At 48.4% G+C, this 27,882-nt stretch overlaps 3 protein-coding genes across 4 annotated transcripts; 1 reads left to right on the top strand and 2 right to left on the bottom strand.

Moving 5' to 3' along the window:
• Positions 1–73: 73 nt before the first annotated feature.
• On the top strand, positions 74–12,623 carry cap1 (CAP, adenylate cyclase-associated protein 1 (yeast)). Its single transcript, XM_042012371.1, has 13 exons — positions 74–254; positions 5,832–5,936; positions 6,124–6,224; positions 7,047–7,124; positions 7,882–8,025; positions 8,214–8,299; positions 8,411–8,516; positions 8,936–9,119; positions 10,806–10,981; positions 11,081–11,204; positions 11,506–11,588; positions 11,660–11,803; positions 11,871–12,623. Exons 1-13 carry the CDS (start codon positions 89–91, stop codon positions 11,952–11,954), a joined length of 1,581 nt encoding a protein of 526 aa, XP_041868305.1. The 5' UTR covers positions 74–88; the 3' UTR covers positions 11,955–12,623.
• On the bottom strand, positions 12,605–22,935 carry ppt1 (palmitoyl-protein thioesterase 1 (ceroid-lipofuscinosis, neuronal 1, infantile)). Of its 2 annotated transcripts, none has more exons than XM_042012373.1 (10): positions 22,804–22,935; positions 22,194–22,321; positions 21,185–21,294; positions 18,206–18,333; positions 18,062–18,132; positions 16,579–16,681; positions 16,422–16,512; positions 13,478–13,576; positions 13,317–13,388; positions 12,605–12,868 (listed from the first exon to the last, which is right to left on the bottom strand). In XM_042012373.1, the coding sequence occupies exons 2-10, from the start codon at positions 22,306–22,308 to the stop codon at positions 12,746–12,748; spliced, it is 912 nt and encodes a 303-aa protein (XP_041868307.1). In that variant the 5' UTR covers positions 22,309–22,321; positions 22,804–22,935; the 3' UTR covers positions 12,605–12,745. The 2 variants fall into 2 exon arrangements, with proteins under 2 accessions (XP_041868307.1, XP_041868308.1); XM_042012374.1 differs by lacking the exon at positions 22,804–22,935 and adding an exon at positions 22,762–22,780.
• A 1,517-nt stretch (positions 22,936–24,452) lies between these two features.
• LOC121656459 (uncharacterized protein K02A2.6-like) lies at positions 24,453–27,629 on the bottom strand. The gene has a single exon (XM_042011450.1). The coding sequence runs from the start codon at positions 27,627–27,629 to the stop codon at positions 24,453–24,455; it is 3,177 nt and encodes a 1,058-aa protein (XP_041867384.1).
• Between the last annotated feature and the right edge of the window lie 253 nt (positions 27,630–27,882).

Here is a 27,882-nt window from a genome sequence, read left to right as displayed (position 1 = left end):
CAGAAAGAGTCATAAGAGGAAGAAAAACGCTGCTTTCATCCTCTTTGTTTCTCTCCTTACTGCTGCCCTCTGCCTTCACACTCCTTATATGGGAAAGGAATTAGTCGCGCGAACAAGGGCGGAAACGCGCCGCGGTGTTAGCTGGGTAAAAAACGAAATCCAGGAAGAAACCGAGCGAAGCCCAGTCTGCTCTGTGAGTACGCACACCCACGGCGAGGAAAACGGACCAAATCACTGCTCCTTCAAGTTAGCAGGTAAGCGGCTTCACGGGGTTCTGCTGCGGAGTTGGGAAGTGGCCCAGGCCGGTCCGGTCCGGGCGTGAAACCAAGCGGACCAGACAAACGGCGGGTCGCCGCTTCATCGTCACCGAATCATTCAGAAATAATCAAGTGAACTCGGTGTGATGCTAACAGCTGGTTAGCAGACAGTTAGCTGACACAATGTGACATTTCTGCAGCCGTGGATGTTTTTAAGCCATCGATGTGTCCGGACTTCTTCCTCTGAGAGGAACCGCTGAAACGAGGGAACTTCGTTTTTCTGCAGACTAGTGCAACATTAGCTAACACACGCAGGGAGGGCGTGTTTGAGACAACAATCCAGGAAACAGACAGAAAACTGAGTGTCCCGGAGCTGCAGAGCCTCCAGTCGGACTCACTGGCTGTTTACACTCCGTCTAACTCAAAATAACAAAAATAAACAGAAGAAAAACAAACTGTTCATAAGGAATTGCATGAAGTGACTTTCAGTGGGGGTGTTGTGACAGATTTTGTTACTCTACTCCAAGCGTTTCCTCGCCGCAGAAGCAGCCGTCTGTCACAAGTTAACGTTTTGTATTTATTTATTAAAAAAAAAAGCTCGAACTTTTGGAGAAATCTGTGTATTTACTTAAAGAGTATTTGGGCCCGGTCTGGGGGGTACAAACTCGCTCCGGAGACAGTCCTGCGCGACACCCACCGGCTCTGTTAGCTAGCTTTAGCCTGCTGATGGAAACCGGTGATTGCGTTAACGTCAGCGGCTCGGCGTGATTTGTCGGAGATTCGAGACTTCCTGGGAGGAAGGTGAGGGCTCACCGTTGCGGCTGACGCCTGCGTACCCCTCTGCCATAAGAAATATGCCGCAAACGATGAAAATGGATAGAAATGCAGAAATGGACGCGCCCTCTTTTACTTAACCCCCCGGCAGCAGTTTCACAGGCTAACCTACTTCACTGCCCCGCATGCTGATGGCACGGAGAGGACAGGAACCAGGGTAAACATCTGGTTCTACTTTCAGAAAGCAGGTTGGATGCCCGGATCCAGGGTGGGGCCGGGTTTTTAGTTTAACCCCTTAACCACTGCTGAAAGCAGGAAGTGTTGAGCTCTGATCTCTGCAGGTGAGGAATGTAGGTGGAGGTCAGTGAGGCAGGTAGACCTGCTGTGGTGTGATTCACCCCTCCCAGTCTGAAGGTGTGTTTTACCACCACAACACCTGAATGTTGGAATCGGGTCAGAGGTAACTTTATGTGCTCAGGTGTGTTCCCTTCTACACGGACAGTGATTTTTATTGTGTTGTTGGTCACTTTTAGTCTTCAGGTGCGTTCAGGTGAAAGTCACAGTGAGAGAGGTCAGCTGGCCGACCTGCCTCATCAGTAAGAGTGGACACAGGTGAGGTTGGGTTACAGGTGTGTTTGGTGACATCAACCTGAAGCTCTCGGGTTGTGTAACACTCCGTATCTACTGCAGGAATGATCTTCATGCCTTTGCTCGGCATGTTGAGGCCTGTTCACATGGCTGCTATCCAGCTGGAATTCTGTTGTTTTCCCGTTCTGGAAGCAGACTTCCTTACAATCAAAGTTTTTTTACTTCATTATTTAGATTTGGTGTTTTTACTCATTTCCTGGACTTTTTAGGAGATGGTTCGATAAATATATTTCCATTAACCAAGACGCTGCAGGACACACACGTCACATAGCTTGTCTGCTTGTGCGATATTTTTTCTTTAATTCATTAATGAATGAATTCAGGTCTCCCACTTGGCCCCTCCCACCCAGTTCACAGGTCTGAGGTTTTCTCTGAGATTGAAGTGAAGCTGTGTCTGAGTGTTAGCTGCTAAGGTGGGAGCCAGCTGTCTGAGCGTTAGCTGCTAAGGTGGCAGCCTGCGGCCTGAGCGTTAGCTGCTAAGGTGGGAGCCCGCTGTCTGAGCGTTAGCTGCTAATGTGGGAGCCTGCGGGCAGAGCGTTAGCTGCTAATGTGGGAGCCCGCTGTCTGAGCGTTAGCTGCTAATGTGGGAGCCTGCGGGCAGAGCGTTAGCTGCTAATGTGGGAGCCTGCGGCCTGAGCGTTAGCTGCTAAGGTGGGAGCCCGCTGTCTGAGCGTTAGCTGCTAACGTGGGAGCCCGCGGCCTGAGCGTTAACTGCTAACGTGGGAGCCCGCTGTCTGAGCGTTAGCTGCTATTGTGGGAGCCCGTGGGCAGAGCATAAGCTGCTAATGTGGGAGCCCGCGGGCAGAGCGTTAGCTGCTAATGTGGGAGCCTGCGGCCTGAGCGTTAGCTGCTAATGTGGGAGCCCGCGGCCTGAGCGTTAACTGCTAACGTGGGAGCCCACAATCTGAGCGTTAGCTGCTAACGTGGGAGCCCGCAGCCTGAGCGTTAGCTGCTAAGGTGGGAGCCCGCAGCCTGAGCGTTAGCTGCTAATGTGGGAGCGCGCAGCCTGAGCGTTAGCTGCTAATGTGGGAGCCCGCGGTCTGAGCGTTAGCTGCTAACGTGGGAGCCCGCTGTCTGAGCGTTAGCTGCTAATGTGGGAGCCTGCGGGCAGAACGTTAGCTGCTAATGTGGGAGTCCGCGGTCTGAGTGTTAGCTGCTAACGTGGGAGCCCGCTGTCTGAGCATAAGCTGCTAATGTGGGAGCCCGCGGGCAGAGCGTTAGCTGCTAATGTGGGAGCCTGCGGGCAGAGCGTTAGCTGCTAATGTGGGAGCCCGCGGCCTGAGCGTTAACTGCTAACGTGGGAGCCCACGATCTGAGCGTTAGCTGCTAACGTGGGAGCCCGCAGCCTGAGCGTTAGCTGCTAAGGTGGGAGCCCGCAGCCTGAGCGTTAGCTGCTAACGTGGGAGCGCGCAGCCTGAGCGTTAGCTGCTATTGTGGGAGCCCGCGGTCTGAGCGTTAGCTGCTAACGTGGGAGCCCGCTGTCTGAGCGTTAGCTGCTAATGTGGGAGCCTGCGGGCAGAGCGTTAGCTGCTAATGTGGGAGCCCGCAGTCTGAGCGTTAGCTGCTAATGTGGGAGCCCGCTGTCTGAGCGTTAGCTGCTAAGGTGGGAGCCTGCGGGCAGAGCGTAAGCTGCTAATGTGGGAGCCCACAGTCTGAGCGTTAGCTGCTAATGTGGGAGCCTGCTGTCTGAGCGTTAGCTGCTAATGTGGGAGCCTGCTGTCTGAGCGTTAGCTGCTAATGTGGGAGCCCGCGGGCAGAGCGTTAGCTGCTAATGTGGGAGCCCGCGGTCTGAGCGTTAGCTGCTAATGTGGGAGCCCGCGGTCTGAGCGTTAGCTGCTAATGTGGGAGCCCGCGGTCTGAGCGTTAGCTGCTAATGTGGGAGCCTGCGGGCAGAGCGATACCAGTGGGCTCGTCCTAACTGCAGTGACCACATTCACTGCATCATTGAAACTAATCAGCTGATCAGACACACACGGATTCCTTGTGTGTGTCGTTCATCCTGCAAACGTTGCTTTTCTGAAGTCTGCAGACCCAACTGAGCCTCTAATGAGCTGCAGCTCATTAAGAGCTCAACATGACCGGCTAATGAGCAGCAGCAAGTCACTCTGAACAAACACACACATGCACACACACACACACACACACACAACCAGTTACAGGATGGTAAACCAGTCTGACACGGTTCTGGTTCTGACTGAGGAAAACTGTCCAAATGGATGCAGTCGGCTTCCGGAAGTTTGTCCCGGATTAGGGAATTGGCTCTGATTGATCAGCTGGTTTCTGAAATCATCATTTTCAGCCCAATGGCTTCTGATTGGTGAAGGTATCTTTTCCTGGTCAGTAAATGCACCATAAGCACATTACTGAGACATTTAGTTTCCCATTCTCATGGTCAGTGAACATGTCATGCTCTGTGTTGCAGGAATATATATTCAAATATCGACGTGGTGAGATAAGAAAAAAGTGTGGATTAAAAGTTCAATAGAAAAAGTCGCCTTCCTGTTTCATTGCAACCTGTAGCTTAATGCTACAGTCGTATAACGCAGACCCAGGCTCGCCAAGCCCCGCCCCTCTGAAACCACAACAGACAGCACGGTTATTGCAGTGTTGCAGGAGAAGAGGAGGAGGAAATTGTTACGAAAAGAGGTCGGAAGTGCTGCTAAGCTCAGCTGATGTTTGCCTCTGGGTCTAGCTGAGTGGTGCTTGTTGCCATGGTAGCCGAGTCCTACACGGAGCGCCCACGAGTCCAGTCCGCTGGGCTGGATCCATGAGATCACAAAATCAGGAGAATCTTGTGATTTTTCACTTCCAGGATAAACGTCTCGTCCTCCATGATGGAGGAAGAAAAACACTCTGACCCAAATCTGCATGGGGGCTTTTATTTTGAAATTTACCGATGCTTGACACTGCTCCTGATTTCCTGTCTGGCCCGATCTGAACTGCTGAGCTGGACGTGCTGGAGGTTGAAACTGCGGCGTACCCGGTGGAGACGGGTGTAAAACCGGTGGTGTGCTAATTCCACCGCAAGAAGCTTTTCTCTTAATTTATCTTCATCAGCCGGTTATTTAAATATGAGATTTTCTGGGCTGCCCTCACTTTGTTCAGAATGTTCTAAAAATCATCATGAATGCTTCTTTTTTGGTTAATTCTAGTCTTTAGATTTTAAAGAATCCATCTATAAATTGAGTTTGGGTCAGTCTGTCTTATTTAATTCACTGTATTATACCTCATTAATGTACTCTGTTGCTGTGTATTATTACTACTGCACTGTGTATTATTACTACTGCGCTGTGTAGTATTACTACTGCGCTGTGTAGTATTACTACTGCACTGTGTAGTATTACTACTGCGCTGTGTAGTATTACTACTGCGCTGTGTAGTATTACTACTGCGCTGTGTATTATTACTACTGCGCTGTGTATTATTACTACTGTACTGTGTAGTATTACTACTGCACTGTGTAGTATTACTACTGCACTGTGTAGTATTACTACTGTACTGTGTAGTATTACTACTGCGCTGTGTAGTATTACTACTGCACTGTGTATTATTACTACTGCACTGTGTAGTATTACTACTGCGCTGTGTAGTATTACTACTGCGCTGTGTAGTATTACTACTGCGCTGTGTATTATTACTACTGTACTGTGTAGTATTACTACTGCGCTGTGTAGTATTACTACTGCGCTGTGTATTATTACTACTGCGCTGTGTAGTATTACTACTGCGCTGTGTAGTATTACTACTGCGCTGTGTAGTATTACTACTGCGCTGTGTAGTATTACTACTGCGCTGTGTAGTATTACTACTGCGCTGTGTAGTATTGCTACTGTACTGTATAGTATCACATGATCACACGGCTGCTTGTTCACTGACCTGTTTACTTTTTTTTTTTTTTTTTTTTACTTGCCACCTATTTTAAAACCACAAAACTTCAAATTATTTTTAAACTTAATTTAAAATGAACTTTTTTCTTCATCTGAATCTTCCTGACGCGAGTGTCCACAGCTGGGACAACTTTTCCTCTCAGATGTGTCCAAACTCGTCTCATTATTTCGTCCTAGTCTGGTTCACGCTGTAGTCTGTGGCCCCGCCCTCATTATGACATCGTATAGGAAGCATGTCCCACCCTCATGTCTCCTCTCTGGACAGGTATGGCAGAGTTGGCGAGTCTGGTGGCGCGGCTGGAGGTGGCGGTGGGCCGTCTGGAGTCCATGTCCGGGTCGGGGGGCAGCGGCGGAGGCTCTGCGGGGGGAGGTAACATCTCTTCTTAGCGGGATTGATGCTGATTGAGTTAAAGAGGCTAAACAGTTTAGCCTGCTGGCAGCCATCAGTCTGAGGAGGAGGAGGTCAGGATGAAGGTTAAATCCTCCACCTGCCTGGATGTTTCCAGAGCTCCGCCTCCTGCTGACGTCCCTTCAGCTTCTCTGTTTTCTCCTCTCAGCTGTGTCGGTGTTCGTCGAGGCCTACGATGAGATCGTCCGCGGCCCCGTGGCCCAGTACGTGTCCCTCAGCCAGCAGATCGGAGGAGACGTCCAGAAACATGTAGGTCAACAAGCAGACCAGCTGGTCCAGAACCTGTCAGGACCTAAATACACCTGGACAAGCTTGTAGTGAGACATCCTGTCAGTGTGGAAGATCTTTGTGTTTATCTGTGTGGTCACATGATGCTTATCTGGTGGACATTAACCCTTAAAACTCCAGCTTATTATTATTATTATCATTATTACTTTCAGTAGCAGCTGGAGTTTTTAATCCCAGTCAGCATCAGACATGTTTCCAGCCTCAGTTGTCAGATTATGAGCCCATGAATAACCATTTCCAGTTATTCCTGCTACTATTTACCTGCTATCCTCACTAAACCAACTCCAGCTCAGCTGCTTTGTGGCGCCACCGTGCATCAGAAACGTCTTCTTGGCTTTATTCCAGCCATAGAGGAGCATTATTTTTCTTCTTTTCACACACACATAGAACTTTCTGCTCACTGGTTGATCTTTGGCTGCTCCTGATTGGACGTTACCGTCAATCTAAGCTCTCTGATTGGTGGAAAGTCTGACAGGAAGTGGCTTCATCATCATGTCCAGGTCTAAAGAGAGGTCTCTTAGCAACATAGTAGTGATGGTGATGTTTTTATGATGAAATGTGATAAATAATGCTGTTATCATGGATCATTGTGGATTTACCAGATAGTCTCAGGTGAGGGTAGAAGAGGTGGACCTCGGGGAGATCTGCTGGAGGTTTAGGGGTTGATGGTCTCTGAGGTTCATCAGAACATTAGATTCAGGAGAAATGATGAAAACAGGAAACGAACTGAAGGTTCTGGTCCTGGTTTTACTACAGTCTCTGATGTCGGTTTTTCTTCTTCAGGCGGAGATGATGAAGCAGGCGTTCTCCTGCCAGAGGCAGCTCCTCGTCGCCGCCTCGTCCTCCCAGAAACCCTCTGATGTGAGTTCACACCAGTCCTCAACAGCCTGGCTTTACTGGTCTGATGGAAGGACGGAGAGATCTGGAAGTCCTCTGATTGGTTCATGTGGGGTGTGTCTCAGGATGTCAGGGACCTGGACTGACACAGGACCCCCTCCACCCCCACGATGGTGAAAGGATGAGGGAGAGGAGGAAGGATGGGTGAGGGAGGGAATGTGAACGAGAGGCTGGCGGGTGGAGGGATGAGGACGGGGAGGGGGGAGAGGGGCAAACAGCTGAGTGGGAGAAGCAGGTAGAAGCTCAGCAGGTGATGTGGGGGTGTGGCCTCATGGTGAGGGTGTGGCCTCATGGTGGGGGTGTGCTCTGAACCTGAACCACAGTTAACAGGTTGGCTTTATTTGTTTCTCCGTCTCCATGGAAACGGATCCTAACATGCTTCTCATCAGAACCGAATGTTTACGATCTGTGAAATTTCCGAATGTCACTTATCAAGGTTCTGGTTCTGAAGCTTGTCCCAGTCTAGTTTCAGACCTGGACCTGTTCCAGGGAGTGACGGGTTCTGGGGACTGACGCAGTGAAATCCTGGTCTGTGCTGCTCAGTACCACCAGAACCGTCAGGTCAGCTGAACCTTTCTGTAGCGAGGAAAGTTCATCAAACAAGCGGTCCGGTCCGGATGGATGAGGTCGTCAGAGAGGGAGAGCACAAGTCTGGATCGGAACCACAGTCCAGAACAAAACGTAAAAACTGACTTGAGCGTCTTGTTTTTTCCGTCTGCAGGCGGTTCTGACGGGTCTGCTGCAGCCCGTCTCCAAAGCCATCCAGCAGGTCCAGGCGTTCCGCGAGCAGAACCGGACCTCCCCGCACTTCAACCACCTGTCTGCCGTCAGCGAGAGCGTTCCCGCCCTCGGATGGGTTGCCATGGTGAGACAACAAGCCTCTCTTTGGTTCTGGTCTGACCCACGGCCTCCAGAACACTCTGGTACCACAAACGTCAGACGTGTTTCAGCTCTGGAATTTCAAGTTTATAAAGGATTTAAAATCAGATTTTAGGTTTTGATCCGGTTCTTTCCCTGCACAAGATCCGTTAATCTAATCCTGTTTCTGTCCAGGATCCAAAGCCCGGTCCGTATGTCAAGGAGATGCAGGACGCCGCCATGTTCTACACCAACCGGGTGCTCAAGGAGTACAAGGACAAGTCAGTACATCTTCATCACTTCCTGTTTCCTGTCTGCTCACCCAGGCAGTAAAACGGGTCAGAACTTACTGTGGTGGATCTCTGGACATGAGCTCTGTCTCGTCCTCACAGGGACAAGACACATGTGGACTGGGTCAAGGCCTACGTCTCCATCTGGACCGAGCTGCAGGACTACATCAAACAGCACCACACCACCGGACTGACCTGGAGCAAGACGGTGAGTCATCAGGAAGCCGGTCGGAGCCAGCTGGCAGCGTTCCGCTCCTCCCACGTCTGGATTTCACCTTTAACTAACGTGTGGTCAGACGTCGGAGTAGAAGCTGCTCCTTTTCATTTTCTACATCATTGGTGCTCATTGATCTTCCCCCCATTCCTCCTCTGACATCCTTCCTTCTTTCTCCCATTTTTCTTTTCATGTAAGATGAAATTTTACCTTCAAAGTGCAGCGATGAAAAATAAAACACTAAAAAGTTAAGACTAAAATTATTTAAGGCTAAAGATATGTAGATGATGGAGGGATGAAGGAGGGATGATGGAGGGATGGAGGGATGAACCGGACTTTTGTTTGTTTTCAGCTGATTAAATAAACCATGAAGATTTTCCGCTGTCCTTCCTCCTCCTCTTCCTCCTCCTCAGGGTCCCGTTGCTTCAGCCTCTGCAGCTCCGCCCAGTGCTCCTGCAGGTGGGTGTCCTCCCCCACCTCCTCCTGGACCTCCCCCTCCCCCCATGGACCTGAGCGGCCCCCCCAGCAGCGATGCTGGCGACGGCAACCGGAACGCCTTGTTTGCCTCCATCAACAAAGGCTCCGACATCACCAAAGGTCAGAGGGTCCGGAAAACTCGCTCTTCATCCTGAGGAAGACTTTGGGTTTTTATATATAAACTCCTGGAATAAAAAAACTTTTTTTAAATTCCAGGATTAAAAAACTACAAAATCCATAATTGTTAAAGATAAAAAGAAAAAACTTCAAATTTATTAAAACAAGAATTTGTATTTTAATTGAAATTAATTTAAAATTTCCCCCCTTGTGTTTTTAAATAAAATAAAGATTATAAAGAAATCATATAAAAAGGAAAAATAAAAATCTATTTGCAGGGGGGCTGTATGTGTTCTCATGGGTAGAATAAAGGTTTTCACGTTTCTGCTACAACCTACATGCTCTGTAGATTCAGTCTGAACATCCTAAATCAGCGGTGTTCAACCTGTGGCTCCGGAGCGAGAGCTGGACCTGGTCTAAAGTGGTCTGGTTCCCCAAAAAGCAGTGGATTGGCCTTTTTATCACAGCTGAGAAGTTAACTTTGTCAGGCTGAACAGGGAGTAGAAAACGTTTACCTCATTTAAAGGACGGCACGTCAGTACAGAATCTACATGGTTTGCTCACAATCCTCCTTCGTCCCGATTTACAGACGTGTTCACGCAGCTAAGCCACTCCCACCAGCGGACAGAGTGTGTGTGTCCGAAAAGATGTGGCATAAAAATCTGGAAATAACCAAGTTCTACAAGCTTCCCTCCTCCCACCAACAGAGCTGAAGTACAGATGTTTACAGCTGCAGTTTCTGTTAACGTCTCCCCTCCATCGCGCCGCCGTCTCCCCTCCATCGCGCCGCCGTCTCCCCTCCATCGCTCCGGCGTCTCCCCTCCAACGCTCCGCCGTCTCCCCTCCATCGCTCCGCCGTCTCCCCTCCATCGCTCCGGCGTCTCCCCTCCATCGCGCCGGCGTCTCCCCTCCATCGCTCCGCCGTCTCCCCTCCATCGCTCCGCCGTCTCCCCTCCATCGCTCCGCCGTCTCCCCTCCATCGCTCCGCCGTCTCAACTCCATCGCTCCGGCATCTCAACTCCATCGCTCCACCGTCTCCCCTCCATCGCTCCGCCGTCTCCCCTCCATCCTCCATCGCTCCGCCGTCTCCCCTCCATCGCTCCGCCGTCTCCCCTCCATCGCTCCGCCGTCTCCCCTCCAACGCGCCGGCATCTCAACTCCATCGCTCCACCGTCTCCCCTCCATCGCTCCGGCGTCTCCCCTCCATCGCGCCGGCGTCTCCCCTCCATCGCGCCGGCGTCTCCCCTCCATCGCTCCGCCGTCTCCCCTCCATCGCTCCGCCGTCTCCCCTCCATCGCGCCGGCGTCTCCCCTCCATCGCTCCGGCGTCTCCCCTCCATCGCGCCGGCGTCTCCCCTCCATCGCGCCGGCGTCTCCCCTCCATCGCTCCGCCGTCTCCCCTCCATCGCTCCGCCGTCTCCCCTCCATCGCTCCGGCGCCTCCCCTCCATCGCGCCGGCGTTTCCTCTCCATCGCGCCGGTGTCTCACCATAAAAACTCGCCGGAGATCAAACATTAAGCCGTGTAGATTTCCGTTAAGACCCGTTTAGTAAGTCTGTAGGCGGAGCTTCTAATCTCACCTTCCTCCTTTGGAAATGACTGATGTGCACGTGCATGGATCATGCTGGTGCACATGTCTCAGATTTAACACGGTTATTTGTTTATTTGTTTATTTTCTCAACCCTCGTCAGGTCTGAAACACGTCAGTGAAGACCAGAAGACCCACAAGAACCCAGGTCTGAGGGGGCAGGCCGCTCCAGTTCGTTCCGGACCCAAACCCTTCTCCTCCCCCCGACCCGCTGCCTCTGCCACCCCGACCCGTACTCTCCCCCCGGTTCTGGAGCTGGACGGAAAGAAGTGGAAAGTGGTGAGTTAGTTCTTCAGTATGAACCTGGTCCTGGTTTTAGTTGCTTGTCAAGGTCCTGGTTCTGACCTCATGTTCTGCTGGTGGTGTTTTGGACTTCAGGAAAACCAGGAGGGGGCCCAGAACCTGGTGATCAGCAACACCGAGCTGAAGCAGGTCGTTTACGCCTTCAAGTGTAACAACAGCACCCTGCAGGTGAAGGGGAAGATCAACTCCATCACCATCGGTAAGAACACACCTGCTGGGGGGTCAGGATTCAGGAAAAAAACTTCTTCTTGTGTGACTACGACGACTTTCTGAGCATAAACATTTAACATGGTTTCCTGATATTTGTTGAGACAACCAACGAAGAAGAAAGCTGGCTCATCTATTGGCTGATTAAGGATCAGATCCAGTTTTACGTCATTTTCATGTTGGTTCTCAGCCTGAAAGAGTGAAGCTACATAAAAACTCACGTTTAATTCAAGGTGTAAAAATGTTTTTATGACGGTGAATATTTTACCAGATCTTTGAACTCTGTCCACCAGATAACTGTAAGAAGGTGGGTCTGGTGTTCGACGACGTCGTGGGCATCGTGGAGGTCATCAACTGCAGAGACGTCAAGGTCCAGGTGTGTAAACAAACACAGCTGATTCCTTCCGGTCTGGAGTTGTTCTAACGTTGTGGTGTTTCTGTGTGAAGGTCATGGGGAAGGTCCCGACCATCTCCATCAACAAGACAGATGGCTGCCATGTTTACCTGAGCAGCGACTCTCTGAACTGCGAGATCGTCAGCGCCAAGAGCTCCGAGATGAACATCCTGGTTCCCAAGAAGGACGGCGAATTTGTGAGTAACTCGGAACGTTTTCCAGACTTTGTGTTGAACGTCTCTAACCAACTGCTTTGTTTTCCAGACGGAGCTTCCCGTTCCCGAGCAGTTCAAGACCGTCTGGGACGGCCAGAAGCTCGTTACCACAGCAACAGAGATCGCCGGATAGACGGAGGCGGAGTTAAAATGGCAGCCTCCACCCCACACCCCCTCCCACAACCTCCTAATCACCACCAGTTAACTTTCACCGTAGACTGAGACCTCATGAGTTAAGACCCGCCCCCTTCCCTCCTTATCAGCCAATCACAGCTGCTCCTACCATCAGCCAATGAGAGGGCTGCTTGCTCTCTGGAGCAGCTCTTCCAGCCAATCAGCAACGAGCAGCTCGTCATGTTATCAGTGAAGCACTTTTCTCATAAATTTGCCAACAGCTGGGGCTGTTCCATGTTTTATCTGATGAAGCCGAGCTCGTAGATTAGATCCTCCACAGCCTCCCTCCTCTTCCTCCTCCGGAGGCATCTGTTCCATTTTATGCAATTCACTGGAAAAAAGCTTAAAAACAAGAGAAACTCTCTTCAGAGAATCATATCAGCTCCATGTCTGGGTGGAGGAAGTCGGCTCCCCGAGGGTTTAAACCGGAACGGTTAAAATTCCAGGTTCAGCCCACACAGGACGTTCCCGAGTTGAAACATTCCAAGTCAGAGAAGGTTAGAGGTGTTGTAGAATTCCAGAGACAGAGCTGTACAGATCAATCTGTAAAATCTTCACTTTTTTTCTTTCTTTTTTGGTCCAGAATCAGAAATCAGAACTGAGACGTCATTAAACTGTTGCAATAACATCCGGTTGGTTTGTCTTTATTGGATTAAAAGTTGTACAGAAGCAGAATTTGACAGATTTCTTACACATTTTAAAAGCTCCATCACAGTTTGAAACATGCTGAACATGGGTCTCAGCCGCGGCTCACCTCAGGTACGGCAGCAGGTTGCTGGTGAACCACTCTCTGCTGAACTGGAGGTGGTCGCCCTCAGAGGCCAGAAAAACCAGCTTTCCAGCCTTGTCCATGGCGGCGAGGCCCAGACGGTCCTGCAGGCACACGGACATGGTGGAAGAACATCTGGATGTAAGAGGTGGTAACGAACATTTAACCCATGTGGTTGCTGTAGGATGCTTCTCATCCTTCAGCCCTAATCTACAATTTCATATTTTAACCCTTTAAACACCAATTTACCAGTTTAATGGCATGAGCTTCCATAAAAGGTGTTTTACCTCTAATGTCTTTTATATAGAAAATTCATTTTGTTCTTTTTATCTTTCATAAAAACTGACGGTGATCCAACTGGCACGTAAAGGGTTAAAATGGTTTGAATAGGAGTGAAGTTGACTGTGGAAAAAAGATTTTTTAAAGCAGTTCTCAGAGAAAAACTTTCCATCCTGCAGGAGCAGTTTTTAACTTCCTGGTTTCTGGACATTTTAAGAGGCGGCGGCTGATGCTGGATCATCCGTAAACATAGCGGCGGAGCCGTCTCGTTACCTCTTTGTAGAGGACGCTGTCCTGCAGGGTCTCCGTCTCCTTGGCCTGGCCCGTCTTCAGGAAGCCGAACCACTGGGAACAGAACCAGACACCAGTCCTGGGGGGTTCTGATGTTTCAGCAGGTTTACGTTTTAATTTCTGATCCAGGAAGTGTCTCTAACCTCGGTGTCTACAGGATCCACCACAGAGTCCTGCAGGAACTTCACCATGACGAACTTCTGCAGCTGCTGCAGGTTCTTCCTGTAGGTCTGGTTCACGGCCTGCAGCAGGAACATGGCGGATTAACCGCGTCAGAAAACAGGAAAAGTAAACCAACACACTTCCATCCCCTGAGGGATCAATGCTTTATTAGTCTGATCAAACCATCGTTTAGGTCATTTAATTAGAAATAGGGCTGTGAATCGGCTACATGAGTAAACTGTGCTGCTTGTTCCGGATCCAGCTGAAACGGGACGTGTATCTTCGGACGGGTGCACATCTTATCTACGAGTACAGATTATTTCTGGAGGTCAGAAAAATAAAGTTAATTTAGCTTGTATTTAGGCCGTCCTGCTCCCCACCGTCCTCCCCCGTCATGGATTTGTGCCTCGCCTCTGGTTTATGTTCCAGGTCTCTGCCTGACCCTCCTCTCGCCTGGTTTTCACTCAGAGGACCGTGACAATCTTGTTGGATGTTATGTGCTGTGTACTTCCTGTCTGCTTACGTCACCTAAACTTCCCTCCGTCTGTCAGACTGAACCTTCTGGAAACCATAACGTCAGGTCCGACCCGGGAACCAGTCTGCAGGTTGTTAATAAAACGGTGCAGTTTAAGGTCCTCAGGCTAGTACAGGTACGAGATATTTGTCCCGTATTTTACACAAAAACCTGCTTTTCTTTTTTCTTCACGCCGCTGCGGCTTGTTTGTAACAAGCTCATGTTTTGTCCTGGCTGATGTGTACAGTGTGTACAGTCTTCAATATTTAGTTGAAATTCTCATTCTATAATTGTGTTCTAACGTTTTCTCAGTCTGGGATGAGTAAAGTGTCTGATTCTCAACCAATCAGGTTTCTGTACTCCCTGGCCAATCAGAGAGAGAGCTGACCAAGGCAGAGTTTAGTTGTGGCTCTCTGTGATTGGTTTGGAGTTGAGACATCTGATTGGTTCTTGTAGTCGAGTTAAACGTTTTCTGCGTGTTTTTCGTGACTTGCAGAATGAATCCGTCCTTGTAGAAAAGTTCGGACCCTATTCTGTCTCCATAGCGACCAGATGAATGTTAACGGCACAGCGGGTTTCTGATCCATGGAGCCTGAACGCCTCACGGGTCTCGCTTCCAGAACCAGGAAACTGGTCCAGCTTCCGTCTTCTCCTGCACAAACTCTTCGTCCTCCTCTCCCTCCATTTATTTCTTGTGTTTGATAAAGAATGGAACATAAATACTGACTGAAAGCCAGCTTAAAGAAAGACCTGGACCGCTGGAATCTCCTGCCGCTGTCTCTAAGGGGAAGAATAAATATTGTCAAAATGAATATTCTGCCACGTTTTTTGTTTCTTTTTCAATGCATACCCATTTTTCTAACCTTCCTTAGATAAAATCGTATCTAGCTTTATATGGAACAAAAAAACTCCACGAATAAGAAGAGAGGTGTTACAACGACACCGCCGACATGGTGGGCTAGCTCTCTCCAATTTTCAATATTATTATTGGTCAGCTAACATCAGAAATGTTCTACACTGGATTCATTTACCTCAGGGTGACCACGGTCCAGAGTGGCTACAACTCGAACACGCACCTGTTCACACGCGTTCGCCTGTTCGAGTCTGCCTCTATCAGAATAAATATCTACATACTGCAACAATCCAGTTGTGCAGCACTCCTTTAAAACATGGACTCGGTTTCAACGCGCCTTTTTTTAACTGACATGTCAGGAATAACATGTTTATGCCTTCCATCACAGATGATGCCTTTAAAATTTGGACCAATCTCGGAGTGAGGAGGATTAACAAAGCATCATTTGAATATTTGATAACACACTTCGAGATCCCCCGAACACACTTTGTTAGATTTCTGCAACTTCGCAGCTTCGTCTCATCCTGTTTTAAATGTTTCCCGTTATTACCACCAGACTCGCTGTTGGACAACCTATTAAAAACACTTCCCTGGCTTAGGGGGACCATTGGCAATGTATATCATCTACTCACTACAGAGAATCTAAAACCCTTGACATTAATAAAGGTAAATGGGAAAGGGAACTTGGTATGGAAATCCCAGATGAAGTGTGGTAAACTGCTCTCGACAGGATACACTCATCTTCGATCTGTCAACGACATAAAATTATCCAGTTTAAAGTTGTTCACCGTTTACTCTGGTCACAGGTAAAGCTCGCTCAGGTTAAACTGGGAGCTGGCGATGCGACCGCTGTCGTACGGAGCCGGGTACTTTGTCACATATGTTTTGGAGCTGTTCTAAGCTGAGTGAATTCGGGAAATTGATCTTTAATTTTTTAAGGCTTTGAATCTTCACGTTGAGCCATCCCCGATTACAACAATCTACACATCAATACCTCGGCTAGTTATAGCATCTGCGACGCTTTTGACCAGGCGGATGATCCTCAGGAAATGGAAGGAAAAAGGCCCGCCTACATTCAAGCACTGGATTGATGTAATGCCTGACTTTGGAACAAATTCACCACTCAGTACAGGGTAGTAACTCTAAATTTACTGCCTGGCAACCTGAACTCAACCTGGTTGAAAGGATGGACTTTGATTCTGTTGTAATGCAGTAAACTTTTCTACTGGCCTCCTATTTTGATTTTTCTTTCTTTTACTATACATTTTTATAATATAGTGTATTTTTCAGTATACATGTCTGTATGGGAACCTGTCAACTGTGAATTATATGTTTGTTTCTTATATTCAAAATGTTATTTTTACTATGACTTTCTTTTGTACAATTTGCTCTCCTTGTTATGATAAACTGGTGCAGTAAGAACCGTGGGGGGGGAGGACTGCGGGATGTCGTTGCTTGTTGTTAGTCACTGTTTGCTATAAATGTTAAAACCAATAAAAAGAATTTAATAAATACTGACTGAAAACCTGCTGAGGAAGACTCGGCTCCTGGTACTCACCCTCTCCTGGTTGATGTCGGCCAGAAACAGGCTGTGCTTCTTGTACAGGTCGTCGTTGAGCGGGTCGTGCCAGTACTGGGCCTGGACCAGACTGAGGACATAAATATCTGTCAACACGCTGAAGACGCGTAGCATCCGTGTTTCAGGCTGAACTTACTGTTTCTGGACCAGGTCACTGTACGCCCCGCGGTTCAGAGCTTCACGGATCATGTCGCAGATGTGCGAGCTCTCTCCGGGACACCTGGGCAGCCCGTACACACCTGAACATCCAGACATGCAACCATGATTCAGACTCCGCGTCATCATACACGTAAAACATGACCAGAAACCATGGAAACCAGCTTGTGCATAATTTGGGGTTAATGTACACTATATTACCAAAAGTATTCACTCCCCCATCCAGATAACAGAAACCAGGTGTTCCAGTCACCTCCACGGCTACAGGTGAATAAAACCAGCTCCGAGGCAGACTACAACACCTGTGAAGGAGCTCGGTGGATTTCAGCGTGGTTCTGTGATAGGATGCCACCTGAGCAACCAGTCTCGTGACATTTCCTCCCTACTAAACATTCCTGTCAGTTGATCACAACAAAGCGGAATCAACCGGGAACGACAGCAACTCAGCCAGGAAGCGGGTCTCTGCAGCTTTCTGCAGACTCGACTGCTCCAGATCTCCAAACTTCATGTGGCCTTCAGATCAGCTCAAGAACAGAAGAGAGCTTCATGGATTGGCGGTTGCCAGGACAACGGTACTGTTCTGACTGCACTGGGCCAAGTGTAAAGGTTGGTGGAGGGGGGATCATGGTTGGGGTTGTTTTCCAGGAGCTGGGCTTGGCCTCTTAGTTCCAATGAAAGGAACTCTGGATGCTTCAGCATTCCAAGACATTCTGGAAAATTCCATGCTGCCAGCTTTGTGGGAACAGTTTGGGAACGGTCCTTTCCTGTTCCAACATGACCAGAGGACAAGGCAGGTCCACGACGACCTGAATGAGGAGGCTGGTGTGGATGAACTAAACTGGCCTGCACAGAGTCCTGATCTCAGGGCGGCGTGGCTCAGTGGGTAGAGTGGTCGTCCTGTACCCCGAGCGTTGCCAGTTCGATTACCTTCACCCTTATAAATCTGTAGGTTAGTATTTAAAAAAGATTGTTGCATACATGTTCACGAATCTCCTGATGTGCATAAACAAAACTGCATGGTGTGTTTAAGTGCTGATGGAAAGCTGGGACATCTGGACTTTCTCCAGTTAGTCATTTCAAAGTGAATGGATGGATGGATGGAGGATGGATGGATGGATGGAGGATGGATGGATGGATGGAGGATGGATGGATGGAGGATGGATGGAGGATGGATGGATGGGTTTAATAACTGGTCTGTGTAGGAACTTTTTTAAAAGTTAAAGGTAAAAAATGTGTGTAAAATATTAATGTTTGTGTTTTTTTTGTAATTTAGTTAGTGTTATTTCTAGATATATGTGTGCGTGTGTATTTAAACATACATGTACAAGAACCCAAAGTTATACAGAAAAGGGTTTCCATGTTTTGTAAATCGTGTTTTTAGGTATGATGCTCTATGAAAAGGATTAGTCGGTTCTGATGGAAACTGGACCAGATTCAGTCAGTGTGTGGTTTGGTCACGTCACCTTGGTGCTGGCCGCCGACAGAGATCAGTGTTTTCATTGGTGGAGAGGGACATCGCTGAGCCACAGCCCTCCTGTAACGAGACGAAGCAGGATCAGAGCCAGTTTCTGATAAGCTGACCTCACACTGAAGATGCAGCAACGTACAGGAACTGGGCGCCCTGGGAGAAGCCCATGGCGTTGTATCCACCCTGCAGCTTTGGGTCCTGAGCCAGCTGATCACACACCATCGAAACCTGCTTGTTCACGTCCAGGAAAAACCCATTTTCAGTGTCCTGCAGGAGCAGATGTAAGAAGTTCAGTCTGAACCAAGAACAACCTCCAGGGGTAAAATGTGAAGCCTATGTGGAAATACAAAAATCTGCAGTTCCCCCCTCGTCCACTAGGGGCTCCAAAACACAGCAAATCTCCACAGTCTCCCATGCTAAAAAGACCAACTTCACAGCAGAAATAAACATGTTTAAAAATCCATCTTAGGATTAATAGGTAAAGTTTACCTTCATGACAACTGTGAGGGGGTGTATTTTTTTCCAACTCATTTGTTTGGATTTTATTTAATCTTGAAATTCAGCAAAATTAGGGGCGTGACCTTTTGATTGGCAGGTAGCCAATAACTGCAGCAAAAAGGGAGAGTGCAGCACAACCGTGGTTTTTAGCCGGCTAACAGCGCTCCTTAGCCCGCCTACCTCCGTTAGCTGGTTAGCTACCATTGCTCGGGGTTAGCTCGGTTAGCTCTTAGCTACAAGCAGCTCGGAGTTTGATGGTTGTCACCTTCACAGTCCCCCTCTCAGCTCCACCTTTTTGCCCCTTTTGGATTTTCTAAATATTTTCCGGGAACGACGACACGCGTGATGCTGCCAAGATGGCAACGGTGGGAAACATCCAATGAGCTTCAATTGAGCTCTTCAAAAACATACGGGTGATGTCACGGAGGCTCCGCCCATCTTTTATATACAGTCTCTGGTCTGAACCACGAGGACTAAAAACATGACACTTTCTCTGAAACAAAACCTGCAGAAGAGCTGATCAGGCCGAGTTAGACAGAATTCACATTCCCCGTCCTCTTTATCAGGTCCGCCTTCTAGTACCGGGTCGTCCTCTTCATCGGGTCCGCCTTCTAGTACCGGGTCGTCCTCTTCATCAGGACCGCCTTCTAGTACCGGGTCGTCCTCTTCATCAGGACCGCCTTCTAGTACCGGGTCGTCCTCTTCATCAGGACCGCCTTCTAGTACCGGGTCGTCCTCTTCATCGGGTCCGCCTTCTAGTACCGGGTCGTCCTCTTCATCGGGTCCGCCTTCTAGTACCGGGTCGTCCTCTTCATCAGGACTGCCTTCTAGTACCGGGTCGTCCTCTTCATCGGGTCCGCCTTCTAGTACCGGGTCGTCCTCTTCATCAGGACTGCCTTCTAGTACCGGGTCGTCCTCTTCATCGGGTCCGCCTTCTAGTACCGGGTCGTCCTCTTCATCGGGTCCGCCTTCTAGTACCGGGTCGTCCTCTTCATCGGGTCCGCCTTCTAGTACCGGGTCGTCCTCTTCATCAGGACCACCTTCTAGTACCGGGTCATCCTCTTCATCGGGTCCGCCTTCTAGTACCGGGTCGTCCTCTTCATCAGGACCGCCTTCTAGTACCGGGTCGTCCTCTTCATCGGGTCCGCCTTCTAGTACCGGTTCGTCCTCTTCATCAGGACCGCCTTCTAGTACCGGGTCGTCCTCTTCATCGGGTCCGCCTTCTAGTACCGGGTCGTCCTCTTCATCAGGACCACCTTCTAGTACCGGGTCATCCTCTTCATCGGGTCCGCCTTCTAGTACCGGGTCGTCCTCTTCATCGGGTCCAGCTTCTAGTACCGGGTCGTCCTCTTCATCGGGTCCGCCTTCTAGTACCGGTTCGTCCTCTTCATCAGGACCGCCTTCTAGTACCGGGTCGTCCTCTTCATCGGGTCCGCCTTCTAGTACCGGGTCGTCCTCTTCATCAGGACCACCTTCTAGTACCGGGTCATCCTCTTCATCGGGTCCGCCTTCTAGTACCGGGTCGTCCTCTTCATCTGGTCCAGCTTCTAGTACCGGGTCGTCCTCTTCATCGGGTCCGCCTTCTAGTACCGGTTCGTCCTCTTCATCAGGACCGCCTTCTAGTACCGGGTCGTCCTCTTCATCGGGTCCGCCTTCTAGTACCGGGTCGTCCTCTTCATCGGGTCCGCCTTCTAGTACCGGGTCGTCCTCTTCATCGGGTCCGCATTCTAGTACCGGGTCGTCCTCTTCATCAGGACCGCCTTCTAGTACCGGGTCGTCCTCTTCATCAGGACCGCCTTCTAGTACCGGGTCGTCCTCTTCATCAGGACCGCCTTCTAGTACCGGGTCGTCCTCTTCATCGGGTCCGCCTTCTAGTACCGGGTCGTCCTCTTCATCAGGACCGCCTTCTAGTACCGGGTCGTCCTCTTCATCGGGTCCGCCTTCTAGTACCGGGTCGTCCTCTTCATCAGGACCACCTTCTAGTACCGGGTCGTCCTCTTCATCGGGTCCGCCTTCTACTACCGGGTCGTCCTCTTCATCGGGTCCACCTTCTACTACCGGGTCGTCCTCTTCATCGGGTCCACCTTCTAGTACCGGGTCGTCCTCTTCATCGGGTCCACCTTCTAGTACCGAGTCGTCCTCTTCATCAGGTCCACCTTCTAGTACCGGGTCGTCCTCTTCATCGGGTCCACCTTCTAGTACCGGGTCGTCCTCTTCATCGGGTCCACCTTCTAGTACCGGGTCGTCCTCTTCATCGGGTCCACCTTCTAGACTTGAAGGATGGATGTTTGAACTTCAGCAGGTCATCTTCACCACGTCTACATGGCTACATGCTGCGATGTGATTGGTTGGCTGGATTTTAGTGTAAACAGGAAGTAGAACAGGTGGAGCTGATGAAGAGGACGGTGGGGGAAAACATGAATTTCAAATCAAATTTGTGACATAAACAGAAAAGTTCAGATTTAGTCTTTTCAGAAGCTTCAAACCAAACTGAGGTGAAACTTGAAAAATAAAATAAACCAGAGATCAGAGAGGAATTCCAGCTCAGCAGCACATCCGCTCCGTTCCAGGAGGTCCAGGCAGCTTCTTAGAAACGACTCAGACTTTGTGTTTTCAGTACCTCCACCACGTTCTTCCCGATCATCAGCGACAGCACGTAGATGCCGGAGATGTCCTCCTCGATCATCTTCTTTATGGCTCCCATGCTGAGCGGGTTACAGCAGCTGTCACCTGGTGGACACGTGCACGCTCACGTTACATCACTGTCACACCTGAGCTGAACACGACCAACAACATGCAGTAACGCGTTTAACCTTCATAAATAAACAGTTATTTGGACTAATGTGGTTTTGCTTTACCTGGATCACAATGATCAGGCCTGTAAACTACCTGGAGACAGCTTGGTTGGTGAAACCTTTACAAACAATTACTGGATCTATAAATCATAAATATCCGAGTCTTGAGGCATTGTGTAGCATTGTGAAGATGACTGAAAGGAATGACAGAAAGGTTCTCTAAGAGCGTTCAGTCTGGAATGAAGATTAAAAAATATTTACTTCAGGATCCTTAGAACTGGATCTGGTTCTGACTCAGATCCTGGATTTAGTTTCATGTTGGACAGGTTTCAGTAAATCAGCTGCTTCCTGTTTTATATAAAGAAGTGAAAGTTGGGTCATGATTAACCCAGTTTTCTGTTCCCGCTTCTCGTTGGATGGGAAGCTTCAGTCGGTCGACTAAAGCTCCAGTTTTTCTTTGTTTTTCCTTGAATGCCCCAAAACATTAAAACGTTGTTCTCTAGTACATCTGCAGGTGGTATTTTACAGGTTCAGGAGTTACCGTGTGGCAGCCTCTATTTGTAATGTGGTTTGGGTTCATATCGGAGTTTAATATGACGAGAACTGCATCCGTATCAGAGGATAACGTCTGTGGATTTCACTAAAGCACACAGTTGGCATTTCCAGTAGAAAACACAAACATGGAGGTGGTGGGGGATCGTTTTCAGATCACATGAGGCCCTGGTTCTAGTAATCCCTCACAAAAAGACTTGTACATGGAAGTAAGACTTTTCTTTTGTTCCAGGCCGTTCTAATTATAATTTCAATGCATCTTTTCCATAAAATAAGACTCACCCATCCCATGCCACATCACCAGTGGGACAGTCCTGTTGTTGGAGCCATAAACCGGGCTGGAGGCGACCAGCAGCACTGGAGCAGCCAGGAGGAGAGCCGAGAGGAGGACTGCCATCCTGAAACTGGAACTATTTATACAAAAAACCTGACCTCAGACAAATATTATGTATACTGGTTTATCCAGCATCACCTGACACCAAGGAAACGTCTCAATTTACAATCTAATTTAATCCTAATTTAATTCTTGTTAACAAACTGGACTTTTTCATCCTAAAATTCAGAATATAAATTCATTGACAGGAACTGAGCTGGCGTTTTGTGGAGTCTTCAAAAGCTTCAGTCTATGGAGGACAAAACTCAACAGATTTAATGACATAAAACAGGATGCTTTTAAAACTGCGTCAATAAAGCTTCATTAAATTAGCTCCAGCAAGCTAAACTACAAAACAAAGATTTACACCTCATAAACCCGCTTTAATACACGTCAAAACAATATTCTGCTCTTTAGAAGCTTTAAACACATCAAACGCTTTGGAAAACGTGTAAATTTTAGATTAAATTTGCTTACATTACATTAAAATATCATAAAATCTCGACAAACATTACTCACTGTTTCACCGTACTTCCTGTTTGGCCGTTGACTGCTTGTCACATGACTCATGTTTTGAGCCAATAACCAATCAGATTAAAGGGGGAGTTATTTAACATGGGGCGCGGCTTGAGTCAAAGTTAGCTTGTTTATTAGCTCCTTAGACACTAAATTGTTTGAATTGATCAACGTTCTAAATATTTTTGGGGTAATTTTACTTTTTGGTAACCGTTATGCAGATACATCTGGAAATGTTTTTGTTTGTGCTTCCGTTTTGACATGTAAACACTTCGCTGCTGCTATAGTTAGCTTAGCTTGCTATGGTAGCTGGCGGTGAACCAGCAACATTCCTGCTGGGTTGTTTGGTTTCTGACTGCAGCAGCTTCAGGGTGCAGCAGGTCGAACTTTGACGTCCAGGATGAACATCCAATACGAGGACCCCCCTCTGGCCTGCAGCTACAGCGTTGATTACGGTGTGGAGGAACCGGAGCTGGAGGAGAGCTGTCTCTCTGACCGACCCACGATCCTGCTGATGGGACTGAGGCGGAGCGGAAAGTCCTCCATCCAGAAGGTACTGAGCCGGTTCAAGTTAGAATGGACATGTCGATCAGTGTATATATATATGTGGTTTAGGGTAAAATTCTGTTGCTGCTATATAAATATGATTACTAGGGTTTTCACCAGCTACATGATCACTTACAGCACTGCTGCCCAGTGTGAGGTCTTGGTATATTTAAGAGGCACCAAAGATTAGAGGCGTCGTGAAGATTTAACTTAAAGGTAGGGTAGGAGAAAACACAGACACAAAAAAATAAATAAAATAAAATAAAACTGTGGACTAGACATGACTGTAAAACACCATCCAAACACCTTAGACGTACACTTCCAAGAAGCAAGCTGAAGGAGAGCCGAGCAAGAGCTCTGCTCCTTGACAGGGGAGATGACATTATGTCTTCATGACTTTTGAAGAATATTCTTTGGTTTCCAGGTTGTCATTTTAACACGTACCCAGCCAGTTAGATGATAAAACGAACTGCAGCGTCTGAAATGCTTCAGCGTTGGTTTTTACCGGGTTAAGTTTGCTAAGTAAAAAAGCTCAGGACACACTGAGCTTAGTCACCACTAGTTAGTATTAGTCACCTCTAGTTAGCATTAGTTGTAATGTTCTGTGTGGTGTTAAATAAAACTCATTGTTGGAGAGTTCATGTGCCATTTATTGCCGCTCAGTATCCTGGCCTAATACATCCATGTCGTAGCTCCATTACCTGGTACGACATATCCCATAATGCATTATGTTAACACTCTACGGTAAGTGGTGATAGACAAAAGGTATGCTTGGCAATACATAATACAACATCTCCCTTTTTTTTTTTTTTTTAAACAAGGCAACTCATCAGGTGCAATGCATATTCTCTTCAGCATTAGCACTACACTTGAAATTGAATAGTAAGTGCCTATAGTACAAATTAAGGTATGTCTTAGCTAATTAGTGCTGCAAAATAGCACCAATCTGGATATCAGCTTATCTGACACAATTAAGTAATGTAAACAAAGGTAGTGCATCACTGAACAATTAACCATAGCAAACTACCACTTAAAATTATGGCTTATCATAACAACTTGTTAACAGAGGGCATCCAGGGCAGCGATCCGCCTACACCCTTTACAATTCACAGGTCAAGAATACTTCTGGCCTTGATAACACGGCCTGATCGAGTGGTTGGCAAACTGTCTCCATTGGTGACTGGCGGGTCTGGACAGTTGGTTGGTAACTCCTCACTAGTTGGTTGTGGTGCAGTCGCGTTGTTACTCGCAGGTCCTGGATCAGCTGCGGCAGGTTGGTCTTTAGAGTTTATCAGGTGTCTGCGGTTGCGACGGAGCGTCTGTCCTTCACCTGTGCGGATGATGTATGAGCGATCAGTTTCTGCGGGTTGAATGATGACAGCTGGCTTCCACAGTCCAGTCTCTTGCTGGTAGCGAATGTTGTCTCCTCGCTGTAGTATGGATAGTGGTTTGGCACACCTGTCATAATATAGCTTTTGTGTGGTTTGTTTTTTCTTCCTGGTTTGTTGCACTCTTTTCCAGCTTGTAACACGCGGTTTTAAGTGTTGATTTGTTACAGGAAGCACAGAGCGCAGGCGTCGGCTCATGAGAAGCTGTGCTGGTGACTTAAAACCATCCACGGGTGTGTTTCTGTGTTCCAAAATGGCCAGGTAAGGGTCAACTCTCTGAGCGCGTGCTTTGTCCAGAATGGATTTGGCAGTTCTAACAGTTCTCTCTGCTAACCCGTTACTCTGCGGATACTGGGGGCTTGATGTAACGTGCTCAAAGTCCCATGAGGCTGCGAAAGCTTTGAATTCCTGAGAGCTGTATTGCGGGCCATTGTCAGAGATAAGTTTTCCAGGTACACCATGTCTAGCGAATATGGCTTTGAGTTTTGTGATAACTGAGCCGGACGTGGCGGAGTACAGTCTTTCTATCTCGAAGTAGCGGCTGTAGTAGTCAACAACCAGGAGATACTCTTCTCCCTTCCATGTGAAAAGATCTGAGGCCACTATTTGCCAGGGCCTTTCTGGAATTTGATGTGGTATGAGGGGCTCTTTGGGGTTTGAGGCACGCCTTTCCTGACATATGGGGCAGTTCTCCACTGTGGAAGTGATGTCTTTTCCCATCTTTGGCCAGAAGAGGGCATCCCTGGCTCTCTGTTTACTCCTCTCAATACCCATGTGACCAGTGTGAATCTTTTCAAGCATGTGTTGTTTCAAGGCTGATGGCACGATAATTTTGTCCCCTTTGAATAGAATGCCATCATACTGTGAAAGTTCATCCCTGAAATTCCAGAAATCCAGTAGTGCTGCTGGGCATTTGTTTCGGTCCTCGGGCCAGCCTGACTGAACAGTTTGCTTCAGTATTGTGAGTTGTGGATCACTGTCTGTGGCTGCTCGTATTTCTGAGAGTTTGTTGTCACTTACTGGTATGCTTTTAATCACTGAGTGGACCTGCTCATCCATACCTTCACTGAGTGTGGCATCATACTCGTGCAGTGGTTTCCTGGAGAGTGTGTCAGCCACGGGAATGTCTTTACCAGGGCGGTGCAAGATTTCAATGTCATAACGTTGAAGTTGTAAGAGCATGCGTTGGAGGCGAGCAGGGGCACAGGAAATGGGCTTTTTCAGTATTGACTCAAGGGGTTTATGGTCAGATTCCACAACAACTTTTCTGCCATAAATGTAGGTGTGGAAGTGTTTACATCCGAATAGTACTGCAAAGAGTTCTTTCTCAATCTGTGCATAATTTACCTCGGTCGGAGTGAGTGACTTGGAGGCATATGCGACGGGGCGTCCTTCCTGCATCAAGACTGCTCCTAAACCATGTTTGGATGCATCCACCTGCAAGCGCAGCTCCTTAGTGGTGTCAAAATAGCACAGTATCGGGCCTGGTTCTCTGGTGATGAAATCTTTCATCTGTTGGAATGCCCTCGCGCTGTTATGGTCCCAAACAAACTCATTTTCACGTTTCAGTAGTTGCCGCAGTGGTGCATTGACTTCCGACAGGCCGGGGGCAAACCTAGATAGGTAATTGGCCATACCTAGAACAGTTTCAAGTTCGTTCTTGTTCTCAGGCGGGGGCATGCCCTTTATGGCCTGTATTTTCTTTGGGTCAGGTTGCATGCCGTCACGTGTCAGTTTGTGTCCAAAGTAGCTCACTTCAGTGGCGCATATAACACTCTTTTCTGGGTTCAGGCGTACGTCTCGCTCCCTGGTACGTTCCAGCATAGCGCGAAGGTTGGCGTCGTGTTCCTCTCTTGTTTTGCCGAACACTAGTATGTCATCTACTATAGCTACAACACCGTTTAACCCACTGTAGGTCTCATCTATTTTCCTCTGAAAAATGTCCTGGGCAGATATTATTCCAAAGGGCAGGCGTAGGAAGCGGTACCTGCCAAAGGTGGTGTTGAAAGTAGTTAGTAGTGATGACTCGTGTGATAGTTTGATTGTCCAGTATCCGGAACGTGCGTCCAATACACTGAAGTATTGCGCTCCGGCCAGCTTTGGCGTAACGTCGTCCAAGGTGGGAAGAGGGTAGTGTGGTCTTTTGATTGCTTTATTGAGGTCACGAGGGTCAAGGCAAACCCTAAGCTTTCCAGTACGTGGTTTTTCTGCAACTACAAGTCCGTTGACCCATTGTGTGGGCTCGTTCACCTTGGCGATGATGCCATCCCTCTCCATAGAGTCCAGCTCCTGCTTTAAACGATCTCGTAGCATAAAGGGTATTCTCCGTGGGGGGTATACAACGGGCGTGGCAGACGGATCAATATGTATGTTGCATTCACCTGGGAACTTCCCTATCCCTTTGAACACATCAGCAAATTCCTCCATGACACTAGTGGGCTCTACTGACATGACCAGCTTGACTAGGTTAAGGTCAAGACATGCTCTTAGCCCTAAGATAGGAGGGGCAGCAGTTTTCACAATGTCAAATACAAATGAGCTTTGAAGGTCTTTACGCCTGCATTTTAGCTCGCATGTCCCTTTAATGTCTAATTTCTCACCTCCATAGCCCGATAGTGGTCGTGTGGCTGGGGTCAGTTTGACATGGGGAAAAAGCCTCTTGAAGAGTCGGACCGGAATGACGTTGGCACTAGCTCCCGTATCAAGTTTAAATCGAATGCTGTGTGAGCCTACTTCCACATCTGTAAAAGCCTGTTCAGTAGTTTCCCCTTCATTCATTTTAGTGATGGAGTCTATGAACAGCTCTTCTGTCCCACTGGAGTTATCCGGTTCCACTGTGTACACAGGGTTGGGCCTGTATGGTGCTGATTTACAGACTTTGGCAAAGTGATTCATTTTGTGACACTTTTTGCACTTACGTCCTTTAGCAGGACACGTGTCTTTGTCATCATGCTGCTGTGCTCACCGTCCGCATGTCTTCCTTCGGTTGCTATTGTCGCCCACTCTCGCACTCCTCTGCTGTGGCGGTCGCCACTTGGAGAAAACTGCGTGCGCTGCCGTTGGTGCTTGTGTATTTGAACGTGGACTGACCATAGTCTTTAGTTGGTCTTGGGCAATTTCGTATGAGCGTGCAATATCAATAGCTTTG

The sequence above is a fragment of the Melanotaenia boesemani genome, chromosome 17 (genome assembly GCF_017639745.1).
Source record: "Melanotaenia boesemani isolate fMelBoe1 chromosome 17, fMelBoe1.pri, whole genome shotgun sequence".
Lineage (NCBI taxonomy): Eukaryota > Metazoa > Chordata > Actinopteri > Atheriniformes > Melanotaeniidae > Melanotaenia > Melanotaenia boesemani.
The sequence above is the reverse complement of the archived record's forward strand: the minus strand, read 5'-3'. Positions and strand labels throughout refer to the sequence as shown.